The sequence below is a fragment of the Bubalus bubalis genome, chromosome 6 (genome assembly GCF_019923935.1).
Source record: "Bubalus bubalis isolate 160015118507 breed Murrah chromosome 6, NDDB_SH_1, whole genome shotgun sequence".
NCBI classification, from domain to species: Eukaryota; Metazoa; Chordata; class Mammalia; order Artiodactyla; family Bovidae; genus Bubalus; species Bubalus bubalis.
This window is the reverse complement of record NC_059162.1, coordinates 87,223,599-87,247,851: the sequence shown is the minus strand read 5'-3', so window position 1 is coordinate 87,247,851 and position 24,253 is coordinate 87,223,599. Positions and strand designations below refer to the sequence as shown.

At 36.8% G+C, this 24,253-nt stretch overlaps 1 protein-coding gene across 5 annotated transcripts in view; it reads right to left on the bottom strand.

Moving 5' to 3' along the window:
• The window catches only part of OMA1 (OMA1 zinc metallopeptidase), a 107,410-nt gene that overhangs the window by 69,508 nt on the left and 13,649 nt on the right, over window positions 1-24,253 (bottom strand). For all 5 annotated transcript variants that reach the window (XM_044944942.2, XM_006048269.4, XM_006048268.4 and 2 more), the window contains exons 3-7: window positions 23,022-23,250; window positions 16,916-17,089; window positions 16,696-16,803; window positions 13,977-14,105; window positions 10,175-10,249 (exon numbers count right to left, since the gene is read on the bottom strand). In XM_044944942.2, coding sequence (XP_044800877.2) covers window positions 10,175-10,249; window positions 13,977-14,105; window positions 16,696-16,803; window positions 16,916-17,089; window positions 23,022-23,250 — 715 coding nt within the window. The remainder of the gene's footprint in view (window positions 1-10,174; window positions 10,250-13,976; window positions 14,106-16,695; window positions 16,804-16,915; window positions 17,090-23,021; window positions 23,251-24,253) is intronic.

Sequence of the window (24,253 nt, the reverse complement as noted above, 5' to 3'; positions counted from 1 at the left end):
GGCTTCACAGGTGAATTCTACCAAAAACATAGAGAAGAGTTAACACTTATACTTCTGAAACTATGCCCAAAAACCGAAGAGAAAGGAACACTTCCTAATTCATTCTATATGGCCAGCATCACCCTGACACCAAAAACTAGATGAAGATCTCACATATACACAAAAATTACAGGCCAATGTCACTGATGAACATGATGCAAAAATCCTCAACAGAATACTAGCAAACTGAATCCGACAATACATTAAAAAGATCATTTACCATGATCAAGTGGGATTTATCCCAGGGATGCAAGGATTTTTCAATGTCCACAAATAAATCAATGTGATACACCACATAAACAACAACAACAAAAATCCCAGTGCCCTGGGGCAGTAGGAGGTGAACCACACATGTAATGTTCCTACATTTCTCGGAGCTGCCCAAGGGACTAGCCACTGTCACATCTATCTAAGTGCACTGATAGACTCTAGAATACTTTAGATGCCTGGGGAGCACTAAGACCAAAGACAGATTCAGACTAGCCTGAATGTTTGAGAGGTTACCCTAAGTCTCTGGCTGGGCTGATCAGCAAAGATCTCCTCCTGTTTGAGGCCAATCTGTGAAGACTGAAAGAAGTGGTTGTTTTTTCCGTTGTGAAGATACCAATACAATAAGTCAAGAGAAATGAAGAAACGGGGAAATGAGTCCTGAAGGAACAAGCTAAATCTCCAGAAATCAACCCTAATGATGATTTACCTGATAGAGAATTCAAACCAGCCATCATAAAACTGCTCATCGAGGTCAGGAGAAATGCATGATTTGCAGCCAAGAGATAGAAATTACTAGAGTACCAAACAGAAATCTTGGAACTGAAGAATACTATAAATAAACTGACAAATTTCAGTAGAGGGATTCAACATCAGACTAGATCCAGAAAGGATCAGTGAACTCGAAGACAAAGCATTAGAAATCATCTCATCAGAGAAGTGAACAACCAAAAATAATAGAGTGAAGAAGGCTTAAGGAATTTATGCGATATTACCCATCAGCAGACCAATTTATACATTATAGAAGTCCCAGAGGAAGAGAGAAAGAGAAATGGGGCAGAAGAAAAGTATCTCTAAATCCTGGTCTTTCTATTCACCTAGACTCTCCAAAAAAAACTCCTGCCAGATATCATGTTCTCTAAGAGGTAAATTCTGACACTAGCAGTTCTGAATTTTTCTTTGGAATGGCAACAACACCCTACACTTCTCTGAGTCATTCTGGCATTCTCCCCTGTATTCTACATAGACATGTGGTAGATAAAACAGCCATCTGAGATACCACTATAAAGAACTGTAGCAGAAGGGTAACTAGATTCTTAGATGTAGAAGAATACACTGAGGCTATATTAAATTTAAAGGAACTGAAAACATATATAAAAATGGTCATTTTACGGACAACAGGACAGATGTCCAAAACTGTTCCTAGCAGGTTAAAGCATTAGGTTGACCAAAAAGTTTGTTCGAGTTATTCCATACTATCTTACAGAGCAAAACTTTTGGCCAACCCAATATTATCAAAAAGTTCCATTTCAGAAGTAGGAGGGGAAAACTTTATTATCTGTGAGCCCTTTGACAAGTTACTTGCTTTCTCCATCCCTCAGTTTCATCCATAAAAATGAGAGAATAATTGTACTTCACAGGGTTGCTATGAAGATTAAAAGAGGTAGCATATTTAAAAACACTCAGAACATGAGCAATACATAAAGAAATGAACTATTATTATCACTGTTGTCAAAAATCATCATCATTGTTACCATCACTACCATTACCATCATCATCTACCAGGATGTCTCAGTTTATTTCAGTCTCTTACAGGTTCCTTTTGCCAATATCGTATCACTTGTTAAAGCTCACCTTACAACCCACTTCTTGTTTAAACAATATTTTCCAGTCAATAATTAAAAACTGCTCTTTTCCAACTAAATGTGACATAGTCCTGGGATGGTTATTGCTAAACTATTCTCAATATGTGCCAACCCCACTCACTTAAAAAGAAAAAAAATGACTTATCAAAATCAATTTTATGTACCCCAACAAAGAGGAAAAATGACAACTTCCATTATTTTATAATTCATTTCATTTTAAAGTTTTCTGCATTTTTGATTGCCAACATGTCAGTTCTACATAATTTTAATAAATTTTCATGCATTTATTTATCTATCCTAAAATGTTTTATCATAAGATTCAAAAACTTGTACTGAAATCAGAGCAACTAAAAAAAATTAAATGAAATCACAACAGCTTGTCTCATTTCTCTAAGTGAAACAATCAGGTTCAAAATAAGATGTAATCTATAATACATGCATTATGGGAGCTTACTTCATGGCACACCTAGTAAATGAGATGTTCTCATTTATTATTCTTTCTTTCTTAAATAAATCACTAAAAACATAAGACTTTAACACAAATAGGACACAAAGATAGTCAGTTCGCTATGTAAAAGGCTCAGATTACCAACCTGGGAAACTGAGACCTGAATTCTAGCCCTGGCTCTTGCTGTAATACTAACTGCGTGCTAAGTCGCTTCAGTTGTATCCAGCTCTACGACTCGATGGACTCCAGCCCACCAGGCTCCTCTGCCCATGGGATTCTCCAGCAAGAATACTGGAGTGAGTTGCCATGCCCTTGATCTTCCCGACCCAGGCACTGAACCTGCGTCTGCCTCATCTCTTGCACTGATAGGCGGGTTCTTCACCACTAGTGCCACCTGGGAAGCCCGTAACAAGGGAACCCACTCCATTATTCTTGCCTGAAAACTCCATGGATAGAGGAGCCTGGTGGGCTACAGTCCATAGGATTGCAGAGTTGGACACAACTGAAACGACTTAGCACGCACACACACACGTATGTTACTGGACAAATCACTGCACCTCTTTGGGCCCTAATATTCTAATCTGTAAAAGGAGAAGATGGATCAGATTATCTCCAGTTTTCCTTCCTGCTTCAAAAATCTGGGATTCTATAACTTATCATTTTACAGAAAGTTCAGATTTTTTAATTTTTGCTTATTACCTATTGCTATTTCCCCCACTAGATGGTGCTATGTACACAGTTACTCAGATCACTTGAAGCAATCAGCCAACTATGTTTCTTAAGAGGGGCACTTTCAAGATTTGGGGGCTGGACAATACCTCATTCTGGAGAGCTCTCTGGGCCACTACAGGGTATTTAAGATCCCTGCCGACTGCATGCCCACTAAACACCAGCAATCCTACCTCCACAGTCAGTATGACAATCAAAAATAATCAAGAGGCTGTCCCCCAGCTTAGCAAACAAAAGAAAACTAGTTTTCTTTCTCATATTTAAGAAACAGATACTCAAAAAATATATGAACATGGTACAGCTTTTTGTGAAATCAAATAAACAAGAATCATTTCTGTAAATGACGGTAAAGTGTCAAATTCTTTTTACAGGGACAAATGAATAAACACAGACAACAAAATCGGGCTGTCTTTTTGTCAGCTGGACAGTTAGCTGTTACTCTGTGCTTAGGACACCTTAGTTCTACCCGTTTTTACAACTGTATTTGTCATTCTGGTTATTTATGTAATAATTTAAAGTTTTTTAATTTTTATAAAAATTAAATGAAAAATTAAAACTACAACTGTTAAGAATGCAAATATAAAAAACAAACTCACTCACAGCCAACAGCAGAGTAGACACAGTGTCTCTAGAGGAGAGAAGCTGCTTACCATGAAAGAGGCATCTTGAGTAACTTGATTCTAATGGATTTTCCGTATTTCTATTTAGCCCTTGGCCTTAAAAGCTCATAAATCCAATGGGACAGCACATGACCAATAGATCCATCTTTCAGGAACAGTTTCCATTAACCAAGCTCACTAGACGGACGTAAAATCGGAATGCCAGCCTATTAGCTGACAGCAGTAACTACAACTACCCAAACTACAAGGGCACAGGGCATGTGTGTCCTCAAGTCAGCACGTTCTCTCCCTCGCACGCAAGGCAGTCCAGGCAAAGGAAGCCAGACTACAGTCAGAAGGTTGCTTGATAAGGAAATGATCAGGAATAAGAGAATTACGTGATCTATTAAGTGGCTAGAAGTCAACGGAGTCTGATGCATCAGTGTCCAAAAAGAGGACACACGCCACAAATTAAGAGTCAAGTTCCGGATATTCAAACTGACCATGGAGGTTCAGTTCAGTTCAGTCGCTCAGTCATGTCTGACTCTTTGTGACCCCGTGGACTGCAGCACACCTCCCTGTCCATCAACAACTCCTGGAATTTACTCAAACTCATGTCCATTGAGTCAGTGATGCCATCCAACCATCTGATTCTCTAAGTTATCCCCTTCTCCTCCTGCCTTCAATTTTTACCAGCATCAAGGTCTTTTCCAATGAGTCAGTTCTTCACATTAGATGGCCAAAGTATTGACAGTTTCAGCTTCACCATCAATACTTCCAATGAATATTCAGGACTGATTTCCTTTAGGTTGGACTGATTGGATCTCCTTGCTGTCCCAGGGACGCTCAAGAGTCTTCTTCAATACCACAGTTCAAAAGCATCCATTCTTCAGCACTCAGCTTTCTTTATAGTCCAACTCTCACATTCATACATGACGACTGGAAAAACCATAGCTTTGACTACACGGACCTTTGTTGACAAAGTAATGTCTCTGCTTTTTAATACGCTGTCTAGGTTGGTCATAACTTTTCTTTCAAGGAGCAAGTGTCTTTTAATTTCATGGCTGCAATCACCATCTGCAGTGAGTTTAGAGCCCCAAAAAATAAAGTCTGTCACTGTTTCCACTGTTTCCCCATCTATTTCCCATGAAGTGATGGGACCAGATGTCATGATCTTAGTTTTCTGAATGTTGAGTTTTAAGCCAACTTTTTCACTCTCCTCTTTCACTTTCATCAAGAGGCTCTTTAGTTCCTCTTCTCTTTCTGCCGTAAGGGTGGTATCATCTGCATATCTGAGGTTATTGATATTTCTCCCAGCAATCTTGATTTCAACTTGTGCTTCATCCAGTCCAGCATTTCTCATGATGTACTCTGCATATAAGTTAAATAAGCAGGGTGACAATATACAGCCTTGACGAACTCCTTTCCCAATTTAGAACCAGTCTGTTGTTCCATGTCTAGTTCTAACTGTTGCTTCTTGACCTGCATAAGATTTCTCAGGAGGCAGATCAGGTGGTCTGGTATTCCCATCTCTTGAAGAATTTTCCAGTCTGTTGTGATCCACACAGTCAAAGGCTTTGGCATAGTCAATAAAGCAGAAGGAGATGTTTTTCTGGAACTCCCTTGTTTTTTCAATGATCCAATGGATGTTGGCAATTTGATCTCTGGTTCCTCTGCCTTTTCTAAAACCAGCTTGAACATCTGGAAGTTCATAGTTCACATACTGCTGAAGCCTGGCTTGGAGAAATTTGACCATTACTTTGCTATCATGTGAGATGAGTGTAATTGTGTGGTAGTTCGAGCATTCTTTGGCATTGTTTTTCTTTGGAATTGGAATGAAAACTGACCTTTTCCAGTTCTGTGACCACTGGTGAGTTTTCCAAATTTGCTGGCATAGTGAGTGCAGCACTTTCACAGCATTATCTTTTAGGATTTGAAATAGCTCAACTGGAATTCCATCACCCTCACTACCTCTGTTCATAGTGATGCTTCCTAAGGCCCACTTGACTTTTCGTTCCAGGATGTCTGGGTCTAGGTGAGTGATCACACCATCATAATTATCTGTGTCGTGGCGATCTTTTTTGCATAGTTCTTCTGCCAATTCTTGCCAACTCTTCTTAATATCTTCTGCTTCTGTTAGGTCCCTACCATTTCTGTCCTTTACTGTACCTATCTTTGGATGAATTGTTCCCTTGGTATCTCTAATTTTCTTGAAGAGATCTCTAGTCTTTCCTATTCTATTGTTTTCCTCTATTTCTTTGCATTGATCACTGAGGAAGGCTTTCTTATCTCTCCTTGCTATTCTTTGAATTCTGCGTTCAAATGGGAATATCTTTCCTTTTCTCCTTTGCCTTTCGCTTCTCTCCTTTTCTCAGCTATTTGTAAGGCCTCCTCTGACAGCCATTTTGCCTCTTTGCATTTCTTTTTCTTGAGGATGGTCTTGATCACAGCCTCCTGTACAATGTCATGAACCTCCATCCATAGTTCTTCAGGCACTCTATCAGATCTAATCCCTTGAATCTATTTGTCACTTCCACTGCATAATCACAAGGGATTTGATTAGGTCATACCTGAATGGTCTAGTGGTTTTCCCTACTTTCCTCAATTTAAGTCTGAATTTGGCAATAAGGTGTTCATGATCTGAGCCACAGTCAGCTCCCGATCTTGTTTTTACTGACTGTATAGAGCTTCTCCACCTTTGACTGCAAAGAATATGATCAATCTGATCATACAAAATGCTAAGCAAAGTATAAAAATATAATAAATATTAAATGGCAGATAACAGTGTTACTATCTACAAAGGTGACACAGAATAAAGTGGTAGTATAAACATAATTTAGGTTTTCATACTTATTTCTCCCTTTGGCAGGAGAAGAAATACTTGTATTCAGAGATGGCATTTTTATATCCTAAGTGCTCCATAATAAAGATATTACTTCATCACTATGGATTCATCACTTAACATCTGCAGCAATACTGTTTTTCTCCTTTGAACTAAATAAACATACCATAATATCACAACTGGTAAAAGGTCACTAGTCCACAACACAAAGAACGTGAAATCATAGTTTTATCTACCCAGATATACTCTTTAAAATATATATAATATGGATTGCATATCATAAATAATCAAAGGAATATCAATATTTCTTTAATAACTTCTCTAGTTTAATTTCTTTTTTTTTAATAAAACAGGAAATTTAACTTACCAAATGACCTCAAAACACAAAACTGACATTTGATTACTCAAAGTAGTAATTTCCAAATCTGACTGGATATCAGAATCACTTGCAGCTCCTAAAGACACTCCAGACTCAGACCTTGGTCACCTAGCTACTGATTCTGAATTTCCAAGGGGGGAGGCTAGAATATGTGTTTTTAAAATCTACTCATCAAAACACAATAAAAGGCAAGCCACAAAAGAAGAAATCGTTTTTAAAAGAGCCAATGAAAATAAAACATTGTGCTCAGCTTTACTGCTAAGCAAGAAAATTCAAGTTTTAAAAGCAATTTTTGAGATCTCATTTTTTGTCCAAATTAACAAAAAAGGTATTAAGAACAGTGCTGTTGAGGGGAATTTAAAAAGGCATTCTGGTTTGTCACTGGTAAGACTTGCTAGTAACATTCTGAAATAATTGAGAGTGTCTTTTAAAGTAAAAATTGAAATGCCAGCAACTCCACCCTATAGCTATAAAAGCCCAAGGAGCGGAAGGATATGTGTATAAGGTTGTCAATTTCAGAATTATTGCAATAAAAACAGTAACAACAACAAAAACTAGAAGTACCTCCAGAAGTTCATCAACAAGCATATAGTTAAATGAGTTATCCAAATTACAGAATATTAGATAGCTATTTAAAAGACTGCATTAGGGAGTTCCTCTCCTAACAGTGATAGAGACAAGTAGCTTATTATAGCAGACCAAAGTTTCCATCAAAAGTGATTAGAAAATTTGGATAAAACATAAATAATACTTGTTCAAAGGTACTGGAGAGTTATCAAGTCAACCAAGACTAGAAAAGCCAAAATCCCAGAAAGAAGGAAAGCTCATTGAGGTGAGTCTGATCCTCTGTTTCACTCCAACCAGCAGATCTTATTAAATTTTAAGCAGTGAAGAGCAAGAGACTAAGAATATATGCAGAAATCAAAAGAAATCCAAGCAGAAGGAGGTGACTGAGAAGAGCCTTTGACTGTATATCAGGACCAGAGAGTCAAAACTTAGAAATCAGACATTTCTCCAAAGAAGACACAGGGATGGCCAAGAAGCTCATAAAAAGATGTTCGACATTATTCACTATTAGAGAAATGAAAATCAAAACTACTATGAGGCATTATCTCACAGCAATTGTAACAGCCATCATCAGAAAAACTACAAACAATAAACGCTGGAGAAGGTGTGGAGAAAAGGGAACCATACTGCATTGTTGTGGGAACGTAAACTGATACAGTCATTGTGGAGAACAGCATGGAGATCCTTAACAAGTTACGCCTAATACCACCATGGTGGTGGTTCAGTCGCGAAGTTGTATCCGACTCTTGCAACCCCATGGAATGTAGCTTGCCAAGCTCCTCTGTCCATAGGGTTTCCCAGGCAAGAATACTGGAGTGAGTTGCCATTTTTTTCTCCAAAAACCACCATATGATCCAGTAACCCCACTACTGGGCATGTTGTTGTTGTCAGTTGCTAAGTCATGTCTGACTCTTTGTGACCCCATGGACTGCAGCCTGCCAGGCTCCCCTGTCATCTACTATCTCCTAGAATTTGCTCAAATGTATGTCTACTGAATCAGTGATGCTATCTAACCTTCTCATCCTCTGCTGTCCCCTTCTCCTGCCTTCAATCTTTCCCAGCATCAGTATCTTTTCCAATGAGTAGGCTCTTCACATCAGGTAGCCAAAGTATTGGAGCTTCAGCTTCAGCATCAAGAAATGAGATGTCGAAATTTATTACACAGTTACAATGAAAAGGTGGTATTGGCTCAAAGATAAATAACGAACCAGTGGAATACAACAGGGAGTCCAGAAACAGACTTACATATAGCCTCCCGCATTCATGACACAGAAATTGAAGTTTAGTGGAGAAAAGAAAATCTTCAATAATCAGTGCTGAGTCTATTAGATATGCACATGGGGAAAAAATTATCTTGACCTCTTCCTTATATTTAACAAAACAAGAAAACTTCTTGGAAATAAAACAGGAACAACTTATTGAAATAAGCAAATATTTCTGAACCAGAACACAGAAGGCACTTACCTAGATGGAAAATTTCACAGACTGTAGTACATTAAAATTGGGAAATTCTTGATAGAGTGTGGTCGACTATTTGGGAACCCTTTAATCTATGAGGTCTGAAAATTAATTTAATTGTGCTTATGCAACATTCAAAGAACATAGCTTTTTTGGATTTATTGAATTTTTTGAACTTTGAATTTTTATCTCAATTTATGTAATTAAATACATGAAATGCATGATGAGAAATTCAGGTAAGAGTGATTTTCAATAGTTAGGATTTCTGATAACTACTGAAAACTCAACAAAGAATCAAATACAATTTGAATTTAACATGTGAAGTGGCACTGTTTTCACCAATTTTTAAAATTGCAGTTTTACTTCTAATGTTAAGTCCTACTAATACACAGTTATCACACATGATAAAAACAGTAGCCAGGCATGAGGTAGCTTCAAATAAACCCAACATAAACCAAAATAAGACCCCAGAGCTGCTCTCTGTGGCTAGCAAAAATAAGTCATCTGCTATAACAAAAATTATAACCTAAAAGATATAAAGTAATAAGACTGTTCTTCTACCATTTATTTAAATGGTAAAAATTCAGTTTGTTCAGCTGAGATTATAGCTATAACAAGATAAAACCTTTTCCAAGTGGGGAAGAACAGTTATACATCATCTTATTCGGAAAGCCTCCTTAGATCAGCAAAACAAGGGAAAAGAGTCAAATAAAGATAGCAATAGCTTCCAGAGGGGACAGACCTAAAAAGATATTGATGACGGGCTTCCCTGGTGGCTCAGTGGTAAAGAATCCACCAGCTAATGCAGGAGACATGGGTTTGATCTCTGGTCCAGGAAGAAGACCCTCCCCGCACCCAGCCCCCCATGCTGCAGAGAGACTAAGCCTGTGCACCGTAACTGCTGAGCCTGCGCTCTTGAGCCCAGGAGCTACAACCACTGAGCCCACATGTGGCCATTTACTGAAGCCCATGTGCCCTAGAGCCCGTATTCCACAAGAGAAGCCACTGCAATGAGAAGCCCACGCAGCACAACTACAGGGTAGCCCCCACTCGCCACAACCAGAGAAAAGCCCATGCAGCAAAAAAGATCCGGAACAGCCCAGAATAAATAAATAAAATTATTTTTAGAAAGGTATTAGTGAAAAATTATATATAGTCAAAGTCTCATTCTACGCCCACGACAAACCTCGTTAAGACAACATACAATTGTATTTTGTTATACGAAGGAGATAGTGTATTTTCAACCTCTAAACTTTTTACCTTGGCAGCAAGCTGTAGTCCAATTTTGTCAGCTTCAGCCTCCAGCGTTCTACTATATGGTCTATCAAACAAAAACTAAGAAATAAGAAAGAAAGGTTCCATTCAGGCTATTTATTTCATTAAAAAAAAGCAGCAACAAAATGAGATTTTTAAAATAAATTTCATGGATTATCTAGGATATAGTTCTTATGCTATGATTAACATTTAAAGCACACCATGGTATAAAACTATGCAGCCTTTATTTCCCCCATCAGACTAATATTTTAAAAACAAGGAACGAATAGGAAAAAACCATGCCTACAAATTTTTGGAGTCCACAGTATCAGAGTCCTTTTATTTTTTTCTGATTATATCTCCACTTACTATGTAGAGGATTCCCTGAGAAAGTTTATTGACATAGGTTTTTTTATTATGGCCAAGAAACATTCTGATCTTTCAGTCTTAAAATAAAAGTGAAAAACTGCAGCTATATAGTAGCCAGTGACACTACTAGGAGATTTATTTCAGTTAGAAAATTAACCATATAGCACAATGTTCTTTCTTTGATGTATTATCTTAATTTCTTCTTTGTTTTCCAAGTATTGATTAGTTAGGAAAATGAGCTTTTCTTCCAACTTCAATAAAAAAATACAAATAGATATTGTAACTTTAATTTTCCTAATTACTTGTATTTATGTGAATGCTTTCAGTTAAATACTAATTTTCAGTACGTACTAAAACTTTGTAGAAGATGGATAGGCAGGACTTTTTGAGAAAAGAGCTATTAATTGGGGAAGCAATTAATTACCTGTCAGTGATGGCTAGAAATAACTAAGTCAATCTAGTCCACAGTACATGACCATTAGATATGACTTGCTTCCTTCTCGATCATGTCTGTTTTAGATTGCTGAACTGTATTATATACTGGCTTCACTCACCAAAAGCTGTTCTACAGGTGTCCCCACAAATTGACTGGCATTAATAGTATAACTAGTATAAACTGATGAAAAACATTGGCTTTGAAAGGAGAGAAACATGTTCAAGCCTGAGTGCTTATTAACTATTACCTCTGAGCTGTATTTTTCCACCCTTCTAAGCCCAATAGTTTCATATGTAAAATGAAGCAGTGACTTCATATAGTGGCCAAGTATAGCAGTACTTCATATAGTACCAAACTCCTAGAGTTGCATAGAGGGTTAAAATGAGCAAGTCATAACTCCTATTTGTTGAGTCCTTGCTTTATACCAGGTGCTGGGCTAAATGCTTTCAACCGGTGGTTACCAACAGAACGTGATTTGCGTCCCTTGGGGACATTTGGAAATGTCTGCTGATAGTTTTCATTGTCACAGCTGCAGCTGGGGGTGGGAAGAAGTGGGGAGAGCTACTGGCATCTAGCGGGTGAAGTGAAGTGAAGTCGCTCAGTCGTGTCCGACCCTTGGTGACCCCATGGACTGTAGCCTGCCAGGCTCCTCTGTCCATGAGATTTTCCAGGCAACAATACTGGAGTGGGCTGCCATTTCCTTCTCCAGGGGATCTTCCCAACCCAGGGATCAAACCCAGGTCTCCCGCATTGCAGGCTGATGCTTTTACCATCTGAGCCACCAGGGAAGTCCCTATTTAGTGGGTAGAGGCATCTAAATGTGTGGAGGCTACTAAACTTTCTGCAATGCAGAGGACAATTCCCCACAACAAAGAATTATCTTGTCAATTCTTTGTTAATTCAAAATGTGAATAGTGCTTATATTGAGAAATACTGCTTTAAATGTTATCATTTAACCTTCAATAATGCTTTGAGTTAGCCACTACTATCTGAACTTACAGATAAAGAAACTGAGACCTATAACAAGTGCAGCAATCTGTTGAGGTTCTACAGAATTTAAATCTAATAGAGACTAAATTGAAGCATAGATCCATCTGATCAGAGCCTGTATTCTTAGCCCCTGTACAAAATTAATTTACAGTGTTTATCATGGTGCCTACCATATAGTATGTACTCAATACATGCTAGCTATTGTAAGTATTACTAATAGCTCTCAAAACCTTAACTGGTAGCGCTCTATGAGGCCTGCTACACTATATCCAAATGGTTAAGTGAGAGCCCCTCCTTCTTCCTTCCTCTCTTCCTTTCTCTGACAAAAGAATGTCAGCATTTCCCCCTCAATAACTTCACTATCAGAGTCCCCTCTGCCCTCCAATCACCATGAGCAAGAAAGAAGCATTTCCTCATCACCAAAATTATTGGGAGGTGGCCTTGATTCAGAGAAAAAAATAGAGGAAAAAAAAAAGAGTTCAAACAGAAGTAATCCTTACTTGAGTTTCAGTGTAATTATTAAAGAATTATACTCAAGCAACAGGATCATTAAGCATTTCAACAGAGAAACAGCTTCCAGTCATCTTCTTTATGACATAATCTTCTGATTCCATTACACAAAATGCTATCTACTGATAAATGATGGAAAACCTGCATTACCTTCTTTGACTTCCCAGCACATGAATGATAAAAATAAAATTCAAAATATGAGATTTTGTAACTTAAGCAATAACCATTTTTTCTTTTTCCCTTTAAGAACTTTTACTTCAATAAAAATGAAACCAAATGATACGGTAACAATGAATAAAAGATTTAGTTATTCAATTTCCAAAGCAATTTGTCTCAAAGATTTTTACAGATTAGATTTAAACAGCACCCAGATGGCACTCTGATGGGTGCTCCACAAATCACTGAATATACACAAATAACAGATTGTTCCTAAATAACCAAACCTCCCAGGACAAGAGGAAATATATGATGAAAGATGTAAAATAAAATAATCACAGCCAGCAAAGCAAATATTAAGATTGCAAGACCTCCTTTCAGTAGTGTACTGTTTTGAGCAAGATGGAGGACCCCACAAATTTTATCAGATGACTATCATTATACATAAAGCAAAAGTTAACAAACACCTATTAATACTGTCCTTTCAATATTTACCAGGTAATACTAGCTTAGCTGGAATGAGGTGGTGGGAGAAAGTAGGCAGCTTCTGCCAATCCTGTGCCCATAAAAGTTTACAGGTTTTAAGAGCTCCCCAAGAGTGCTGATGAACCTATTTGCAGGAAAGGAATGAAGACATAGAAAAAGGACTTCTGGACACAGGTGGGGAAGGAGAGGGTGGGAAGAGTTGAGAAAGTGGCACTGACATATATATACTACCACGTGTAAAACAGATAACTAGTAGGAAGCTGCCATACAATACAAGGAGCCCAGCCTGGTGCTCTGTGATGACCTAGAGGGGTGCGATGGGAGGGGAGAGGGAGGCTCAAGAGGGATAGGATATACGTATAATTATGGCTGATTCACGCTGTCGTACAGGAGAGACCAACACAACACTGTAAAGCAATTATCCTCAAAAAAAAAAGTTCCCCATCGAAATGTAAACATCTGGGGAAGGAAGAGCCATCCAGTGAGCACACCACGGTCACTACGAGAGACAAAGGAACATCTGAAGGTAAACAACGGAAGGAAAGAAAGGGTTGTGACTGGGTTTTCTCTCTGTAGAAACACTAAAGATGCCAAAAAAATTATGTTCGCCAGAAGCTGCCAAGCCCTTCCTACCCATCCATCTCCATCATTTAAGAGAAGTAGTATTTTCTAATTTAAATGCCTATTATTAAGAGTATCCACTAAAAATGAGAAAATATAAGACACTAAAACATAGTAGCCATGCATGTTTCATGATAAGGATAAAATATGACAAGATTTCTGATTTTTTTTTCTTTACAGTAATATTAAAATATCCTCACCACAAGCTATTACAAATTCAAGTTTTTGTCTCAGACTTACCTCCTGCAGTTTAGACTGTATCCACTGGCCCAAAAGTGCCAAACTATCTCGAGGACAAATGGCCCAAATCATCGTAAGAAAAATCAGACCTAGGAAATCCAATAAGTGAACCAAGCTAGCCTTTTCTGCCTGAGAAAAATCAAAACAATAAAAATTATACTTAATAAATTCAGACAGTACAGGCTTATATTTTCTAGCTCACTGTGTGTAACGACATTAAATAATTACATGTGTTTAACTGAACTTCGCCAAGTAAGACTGCAAGTTCTCTTTCTTCTGCGAGCTTTATCCTTCCTGTCTCTTGCTTACACATTATGTATTCATTTACTTGTACAACTGGTATCTGCTTGAACTATTACCACTATTCAGATATAATGACAGGTTCATTAACCTACAGAGTCTTATATTAACAAGCATACTAATTTTGTAAAATATGTACAATTGTTTCTTATTTTATAGATAAACTAGGATGAAGAGAGGTTAAAAGAGTTGCCCAAATTCACATAGCTGCTAGTAAAAAGAACAAGGAATCAAACCCAGGAAGTTAGTTTCTAATATTGTCGCTAAATCCTTTTTAAAAATCAAATAAATGTGTTTATTATGCTTTTACTTTTAGACAGAGACCAAACACTATTGAACACATGAAGAAGTTAAAACAAGAACAATTCAGGAAAATATTGGAAATTATTTTAAATAAAAATCTTTTGATTTCATGACCTAATATATGAAAAGTCAAGCAAGTTTGAAATTTTATCAGTCTGATATTGCCCACCAAGAAATTTAGTTACAAGATTTTTTTGTATTTACTTATAGCAGTAACCAAAAAAAGTTCTAAAGTGGTTGTTTTGAATAGCAATATCTAAATATAAGTTTAATGCACTGGACTGGTCACCGCTCCCCACTATTGTTGATTAATAAATGTTACTGTCAGGCTGACACTGGCAATACAGGAAACATTACTTGAGTGTATGAAACATGGCTGACAACTAAAAATAATCACCTAGAATATTTCTTAATATAATCTGCCCTCACAAAGCAATTTTTGCTTCATTATAAGAACTGAGAGTCATGAAAAACAATTATGGAATTATTTTAGCACTAGAGAATACAACTCCAAGTGATGAAGTCATTATAGAAGAGAAAATCCTTGTAATTACTAAAGAATATAATTGCTATTACATAATCTTAGAAAACCAAAAAAAAAATTTAAAAATCCATATTTGTGGAATAACAAAAACAATGTAAAAGGCGAGATCAAATAAAAATGGAGACTCCTGAAAGAGAAAACATAGTACAGACAATGGCTAAGACGCCTAACAAAGAAATATTAACAACTATTTCCTATTTTTGAGCCTGCTATTTGCTTTTTATGTTTCATCTAATTACTGTTCTTGCAGAGACAGAGATGACAACATTATGCTGAATAACACATTGATCTAGATCCAGGAAAATTAATGTACTGAAATGAATACCTTTTAAAAGCTAAAAATGACCAAAATTGATTTTGCAGTTATGAAACCATTTCTAGAAAGATATAATGCATTTCAACTGTTTAGATTGATTCTTATATGTATCTGTTTAAGGAAAAAAAATTTTTTTAATTTTCCTATAACTCAGAAGAAATAAAGGTAATAATTACTATTTGCACTCCAGAAGAGCACAACTTTGGCCTACCTCATCTTATTAATACTCTAAGGAAAAGACAGAATTTGAGATGACTTTTAGAAGGATTAATAACATTATCTTTTCCACTTGAAGTTAATATTACTTGCATTTCTGATACAACATTTTACAATCCTTTCACTATTTACCTCTGTGCTTTTAATTAGAAAATATACCTTTTCTACTCATGCAGACAAATGAGCCATGTACATTTTTAGTGCATCAAAATAAAAATATGAGTAAACAAATATTTTTCTAGATTCATACCAAGTCAAACAGATGTGTATATTCACAAGGGCATTAATCAACCTGAATTGTATGATAAATTGACCTGAAAACAGCCAGGTAACTGTGGTAAAAGAAAGCAGTGCTGGACTTGCAAAGACAAAGCCTTGATTAAAGTTCAAATTCTGCCAGTTTGTCAGATTAGTCATTTTATTTAAGGTCTTTTTAAACGTTAGTGTTCTTGTATATAACATAAGGATATTAAATACCTACCTCATGAGGACAGTATTAAAATTATTAATGAGAAGGTATATATTAAAAAGCTCAGTAAACTGTAAAATAGCAAGGTATCATTATTATTACTCTGCATTCATTATATACAGCATATCATTCTAGACATTTTCCAAGATGCTCTAAGTTATTCTCTGAGAATGAATAAAAAAGCAAGAAAACTGATTTACCACTTAAATAGTAATATCACTTTCCTACAGTTAATTTTCTGACTAGATTATAAGTATGTTAATAATTGCGGAAAGTTTAAAATCTAATTTGAAATAATTAGAGGTTGAGAATAATTACTTCTTACCAAAAAAGACAGGTGATAAAAACAGTATTTAAGAGAAACACTAATTATTCAGAATCAAACACTAAAGACCATAGAAATTCTCAAAATTAGCCAGTCATACTTTTTGAGGCAACAGAATAAGTCAATTACTAAAAGCTAAAATACCATCAATTAAAAAAAACTGAAAAGATTCAGTTCTCTAAAAGATTTAATTTGCTAACTTCAAAGGAGTATTTCAATAACTGAGCATTCACTTTAGATACTTACAGCATGCTCAAGTACTGCATGTGCTATTTCATGGCCCAGAAGGAAGGAAAGCTGATGAATATCAGTCACACTATTTAAAAGTCCAGTGAAGATGAATACTTGTCCATTCTGCACCATAACGAAAATAATGCAAGCAATGAGAACACCATTTAAAAAAAAAAAAACAAACAAGGACATTAAATTTAACAATTAAAAATTAGGCTGGGTAACATTTACTTACTGGAAGTACAAAGGCATTTATATCTGGGGAATCAACCACATGAATAATCCAATTGATCTCAGAGATCCCTGGAATATCTTGATTGCATTCAATTAAATGATGAACCACTGCTTTAACAGCCACATATCGGGCGTCTTTCTCAGTTAGCATATCATTTTTAAATTCTTCCATCCACTGAAAGGTTAAAAAGAAAAGTAGTCTCTAAGAGAGTGTTAGCTCTACAAAATGTTTATATTGCTTTTATTGTTGTTTGTTTAGTCACTAAGTTGTACCCGACTCTTGGCGACCCCATGGATTGTAGCCCACCAGGCTCCTCTGTCCATAGGATTTCCCAGGCAAGAACACTGGAGCGGGTTGTCATTTCCTTCTCCAGGGGATCTTTTCAACCCAGAGATGGAACCCTCATCTCCTGCAATGGCAGGTGGATTCTTTACCACTGAGCTACTAGGGAAGCCTTTATTTTAAGGAGTGATTTATATGGCACTATGTTGTTGAATACTTTAATTTTTAAATATGGAAAAATCTGCATATAGTAAATACTCAAATTTTTCAAATTTGAATTATTTATGCAAAGGCAAAAATTTGGCTTTTCACAAATGGAGTAAGTTCTAATAACTTAAGATTTTTCCTATAAATTGGTTGAAATAAAAATTTCATTCATCTTTTCTATTAGCTTATAAACAAATAAAATGCTTAAATATTATTTCTACTTTCCTAAATATTTTAGAAAACAAAGCATTTCTTAGAGAACATAAAGATTTTATATAAGAAAGCAAAACACAAAAGAAATTACTGTGGGATGGAATGGGGAGGGAGGAGGGAGGAGGGTTCAGGATGGGGAACACATGTATAACTGTGGTGGATTCATTTTGATATTTGGCAAAACTAATACAATTATGTAAAGTTTAAAAATAAAATAAAATTTAAAAAAAAAATAAAAAAAAAAAAAAAAACAAAATTACACCCAGCAGCCAAGTATGGAGCTGAAAAGAATAATCGGCTAGAGCTGTCATTTGACTTTCTATCATTTCTAGCAAGCTTGTACCATCAAATATTTCATTTATTCTTCAACCATTGCTGCCACTTAATTTTTCAATGCATGAAAACAGATGTGAAATTTCCCTGGTGGTCCAGTGGTTAAGACTTTGCCTTCTAATAATGCAGGGGGTGCAGGTTTGATCCCTGGTCAGGGAACTAAGATCCCACATGCCTTGCGGCCAAAAAAAACCAAAACAGAAAACAAATGTAATATTGTAACAAATTCAATAAAGACTTTAAAAATGAAAAAAAAAAAAAGAAATTACTGTATAGCAGAAACTAACACAACACTGTAAAGCAACTATACTCCAATAAAAATTAATGAAAACTTTCTTTCATAACATAAAATGCCCTATGCTTAATAAGAAAGCTAAACTTCTACCAGAAAAAAGACAAAAATGTCTTATTTACACCGACTGAAAGGAAATTACTGAAACTGTAGAACTAATGAGCATATCATTTTCTTTTTACTGTGTTAAGACTAACCACCATACAAAGACATTTTTTCTGAAGTTATATGCATGAGAGATTCTTTCAAGTATACTTTGAAAAAATTTGCTGTTCCAGTCGCTCAGTTATCCCTGACTCTGTAACCCCACAGACTGCAGCACACCAGGCTTCCCTGTCCTTCACAATCTCCTGGAGCTAGGTCAAAATCATGCCCATTCAGTTGGTGATACCATCCAACCATCTCATCCTCTGTAGTCCCCTTTTCCTCCTGCCTTCCATCTTTCCCAGCATCAAGTCTTTTCCAATGAGTCAGCTCTTTGCGTCAGGTGACCAAAGTATTGGAGCTTCAGCATCAGTCCTTCCAATGAATACTCAGGATTGATTTCCTTTAGGATGGACTGGTCTGATCTCCTTGCAGTCCAAGGGACTCTCAAGAGTCTTTTCCAACGCCAGAGTTCAAAAGCATCACTTCTTTGGCACTTAGCTTTCTTTATGGTCCAACTCTCACATCCACACACAACTACTGGAAAATTCATAACTTTGACTATACGGACTTTAGTCAGCAAAGTGATGTCTCTGCTTTATAATGTGCTGTTTAGGTTGATCATAGCTTTTCTTCTAAGGAGCAAGTGTCTTTTAATTTCATGGCTGCAGTCACCATCTGCAGTGATTTTAGAGCCCAAGAAAATAAAGTCTGTCACTGTTTCCTTTGTTTCCCCATTTATTGGCCATGAAGTGACGGGACCAGATGCCATGATCTTAGTTTTTTAAATGTTGAGTTTTAAGTCGGCTTTTTCACTCTCCTCTATCACTTTCATCAAGAAACTCTTTAGTTCCTCTTTGCTTTCTGGATAAGGGTGGTGTCATCTGCATATCTGAAGTTACTGATATTTCTCCCAGCAATCTTGATTTCAGCTTGTTTCGTCTACTCCAGAATTTCTCATGATGTACTCTGCATAGAAGTTAAATAAGCCAGGTGATAATATACAGCCTTGACGAACTCCTTTCCCAATTTGGAACCAGTCTGCTGTTCCATGTCCGGTTCTAACTGTTGCTTTTGACCTGCATACAGATTTCTCAGGAGGTAGGTAAGGTGGTCTGGCATCCCCATCTCTTTAAGAATTTTCCAGTTTGTTGTGATTCACACAGTCAAAGGCTTTAGAGTAGTCAATGAAGCAGATGTTTTTCTGGAACTCTCTTGCTTTTTCGATGATCCAACAGATGCTGGCAATTTGATTTCTGGTTCCTCTGCCTTTTCTAAAACCAGCTTGAACATCTGGGAGTTCTCAGTTCATGTACTTGAAGCCTGGCTTGGAGAATTTTGAGCATTACTTCACTAACATGTGTAATGAGTGTTATTGTGTGGTAGTTTGACCATCTTTTGGTATTGCCTTTTTTTTGGATTAGAATAAAAACTGACCTTTTCCAGTCCTGTGGCCACTGTTGAGTTTTCCAAATTTGCTGGCATACTGAGTACAACACTTTCACAGCATCATCTTTTAGGATTTGAAATAGCTCAACTGGAATTCCATCATCTCCACTAGCTTTGTTCATAGTGATGCTTCCTAACGCCCACTTGACTTTAGACTCCAGGATGGCTGGTTCTAGGTGAGAGATCACACCATCATGGTTATCTGGGTCATGAAGATCTTTTTTGTATAGTTCTTCTATGTATTCTTACCACCTCTTCTTAATATCTTCTGCTTCTGTTAGGTCCATGCCATTTTTGTTCTTTATTGTGCCCAGTTTTGCATGAAATGTTCCCCTGGTATCTCTAATTTTCTTGAAGAGCTCTCTAGTCTTTCCTATTCTATTGTTTTCCTCTATTTCTTTGCATTGATTGCTGAGGAAGGCTTTCTTATCTCTCCTTTCTATTCTTCGGAACTCTGCATTCAGATGGGTATATCTTTCCTTTTCTCTTTTGTCTTTTGCTTTTCTTCTTTCCTCAGCAATTTGTACAGAGAAGGCAATGGCACCCCACTCCAGTACTCTTGCCTGGAAAATCCCATGGACAGAGGAGCCTGGTGGGCTGCAGTCCATGGGGTCACTAAGAGTCGGACAGGACTGAGCGACTTCACTTTCACTTTTCACTTTCAAGCAATGGAGAAGGAAATGGCAACCCATTCCAGTGTTCTTGCCTGGAGAATCCCAGGGATGGGGGAGCCTGGTAGGCTGCCGTCTATGGGGTTGCATAGGGTCAGACACGATTGAAGCGACTTAGCAGCAGCAGCTATTTGTAAAGTTCCTCAGACATCCATTTGAAAATTAAGGATGTTCTGAAACTACTGAATTTCCAAAAAATTTGTAATTTCTTTCATATATGAATTAAGAAGTCTGTAACCTTGATAATATATTACAAACATGATTTTACAGAATATGAATTTCAAAATCTTTACATAGTATTTTCTAAAAGCACAAGTCACCAATGTAAACTGTCTTAAAAGAACACTACTGAAGTAGATACAAGATTACATGTAATTACAGTACTTTATAATAATCCCATAAGAACATATGCTTGAATTTTCATATCAAGCAGGTATTACATGCATAGGCTAAAAATAAGTTAAAAATATATGTACATGTATGTAATTTTTTTTAACTTCTTAGTGATATAAATGGTAGAACATACACTAATTTAACACTAGGCCTTTATCAACCTTAATAAAACACTTTTGTCAAACTTGCTTCTGACTAGACTATTCTAAGAAACATCTCAAATCTCTGTATAACCTGTATAAAAGAGATTGGTCTTATCTTTATTAAGAACAATCGAACAATCTTTTTAGTGAAAAATCTGTTATTTCTTTTTTATGGTAACTTTCCACTGACAAACTCAGAAGCTCAATATTATAAAAATATATAAATTTTTTTATATATCAATAAAAATATTGATATATAAAAATCTAACCACAGCAAAATTGTCAAGTGAGGCTATAAATTCAACAAATATTAATTTAGCATATATAGCACACGTTGGAGATATTGTGGGTTCAGTTCCAGTTCTCAACATCTTTGCTGAGATATTCACCACAAAGTGTGTGTCTTAGTAAAGCAAGTCACAAGAAGCTTTGGTTTCCACTGTTTATTGTGTGCATGTACACACCTTAAAGAACACTTTATAGCTGAAAAAAAACTGTTAAGCATCACCTAGGCCTTGAGAGAGACATAATCTCTTTTGCCTAACAAATAATAATGAAAAGACTCAAAATACTGCCTCACTGAAAAGTGACACAAATAGGAAGTGAGCAAATGCTGCTGGAAAAACGGAGCCGACAGACCTGCTTGACGCAAGGTTGCCACAAACCTCCAAAGTTTAAAATGCAGTATCTGCAAAGTGTAATAAAGCAAATAACAATAAAATGAAGTGTGTATACCATATGTGTGCTAAGCATGAGGGACAGAAAGATGATCTGCCCTCAAGGAACTCACCAGGGGTGTAAGATGTTCACTTGAGTTACTATACTTTCCAAGGAGTTAAGGCTTCTGAAATCCAACTTTATTTTGTATTCAAAGAATATAATTTAAAAAAAAATTTTTTTAAAGAACATAATAAACTGTGGCAACCTGGTGGCCCAGTGGTTGAGAGTCTGCCTGCCAATGCAGGGGACATGGGTTCAATCCCTGGTCTGGAAAGATTTCATACACTACGAGGCAGCTAAGCCCATGGCCACAACTACAGAAGCCTGTGCTCTAGAGTCCAGGAGTTGCAACTATCGAGCCCACACAGCAACTGCTGAAGCCTGTGCACCCACAGCCTGTGCTCCACAACAAGAGAAGCCACCTCAGTGAGAAGCCTGCACATTGCAACTAGAGCGTAGCTCCCACTTGCTGCAACTGGAGAAAGCCCTCATGGGCAGTGAAGGCCCAGGGAAACCAGTAAATGAATCGATTTTTTTTTTTTTTAATGAGAAAGAAAATATATACATAATAAACTGCCCCAATTGATGTTTAGGGGATGGGGAACTATGTTATTCTACTTAATTTTCAAGATACAAAAATTCAAATTATAGATCTATTTGTTAAAAAAAAATACATAGTAAGCATACTTTGTACACTGTACCAGTACTTAAAATAAAATGATAAACAGAACAAACAGGCTCTTTGAACCCCTGGAGTTAGTCTAGCAAGGGAGACAGATCAGCAAATAGATAATTATGCAAATAATTATGATGCTTCTACCCTCATGATAAGTGGTTTTTAAAAGCAAAGTACAGTATGCAAAGAGAAAATAAAAGTAGGATACCTAGCCCCAACACAGCGAAGCAGTGATCAAGCTACAAATGACTGATTCATAATGCAGTCTGTTATGAAGGATGCCCCCCAGGGCCTAACACAGCCTCACTGCTTAACCCAGTCGGGATAATCGAGGAAGGCTTTCCTGAGAAAGTGACATTTAAGGTGACATGTTGCAATCAGGAGTTGGCTGGGTGATTGTGAGGAAAGGTGATGCAGATGGCAGGAATACAAAGCATGAAAGATCTGAGACTTTTTGGAAAAAAGGCCCGTTCCCCATCAGAGATTAAAATTAAAAAGTAGTGCATTGTTCATGTTTAAGAAACTTTCCTGCTTTGAATATTATATCAAGCAATCTAATTAAAAAATGAGTCTTTCTACTTACTGCTTCATATTCCAGTTCTGATAAAAGTCTGAAATGTTCTTTCCCCAATAACAGTAGCTTGCTCCTTCCTGTGACTGGACTCACTTCCAGATGTGTAAAATAAAACACTACAAAAAGCAATCCAAAACTACTCAAGCCAAGAAAGAGCTTCCATTTATTCTTCCTTAAACTTTCTTTAAATAGTTCCTTCTTGTTAGGAGGAAGTGCCTGCCACCATTTTCTTATGCCCCTAGAGCAAAAAGAAAAATTCTGATAACAAAAAGTTCTGATAACAAAATCAGTACATACCACCAAAACTTTATGCTTATGCTAAAATTTTGTCATCAAAGGCTTGAATTTTTATATTTCTCTGTATAGATGGGTTTTTTTCCAGTTTGTAAAATTCTTAGCCAAATGATAAAAAAGCAATCAATTATACAGAGCTATAGTTAAAAATTCTAATGCTCATTTGAATTTTCTTCTTCGGTTATTTTAAACGAGCCAAGTGAGAAGTTGTTTTACTCTAACTACCATTAGTTCACATTTATTGACTATTGAGCACATTCAAGGTACTCTTCTAATAGAAGAGAAAACTGAGGCATAGAGAAGTTAAACAACTTATCCAAGGTCACAGAGTTAATAAGAGGAAAATCAGGAAGGCAATGTGATAATAGGGATGAACTGCGCAAATAAACAACTGAAGGCTTTTGGTACAATAAATCTTCACCTTTAACCACCAGTCCCCCCACTGCTCATCAGACATCTGGCACAATCTGCCCATACTTGAGTCAGATGCAAGGGAAACTATCTCAGCACTGATTTTAGAAACGAATATTGCACAGTAGCAGAAACTCCACTAAGCTACAGAGAACACGACAAAGGAGAGGTAGTAAGAGCACAGGCACTGTCAACACAGAAATCAGAGATTTTATGGATGACATCTGAGGAGGTCCAACTCTACCAGGCAACAATGTTCTCTGCTGCTTCCTAGGATTCACAGACATTTTGACAACCAGTAATGTTTTCGGTGGCTTCCCAGGTGGCTCAGTGGTAAAGAATCTGCCTGCCAAAGTAGGAGACCCAGATTCAATCCCTGGGTTTGGAAGATCCCCTGGAGAAGGAAATGGCAATCCACTCCAATATTCTTGCCTGGGAAAACCCATGGACATAGGGGCCTGGCGGGCTACAATCCACAGGGTCGCAAAGAGTTGGACACGACTTAGCAACTAAAATAATAATGCTGTTTTCAGTAC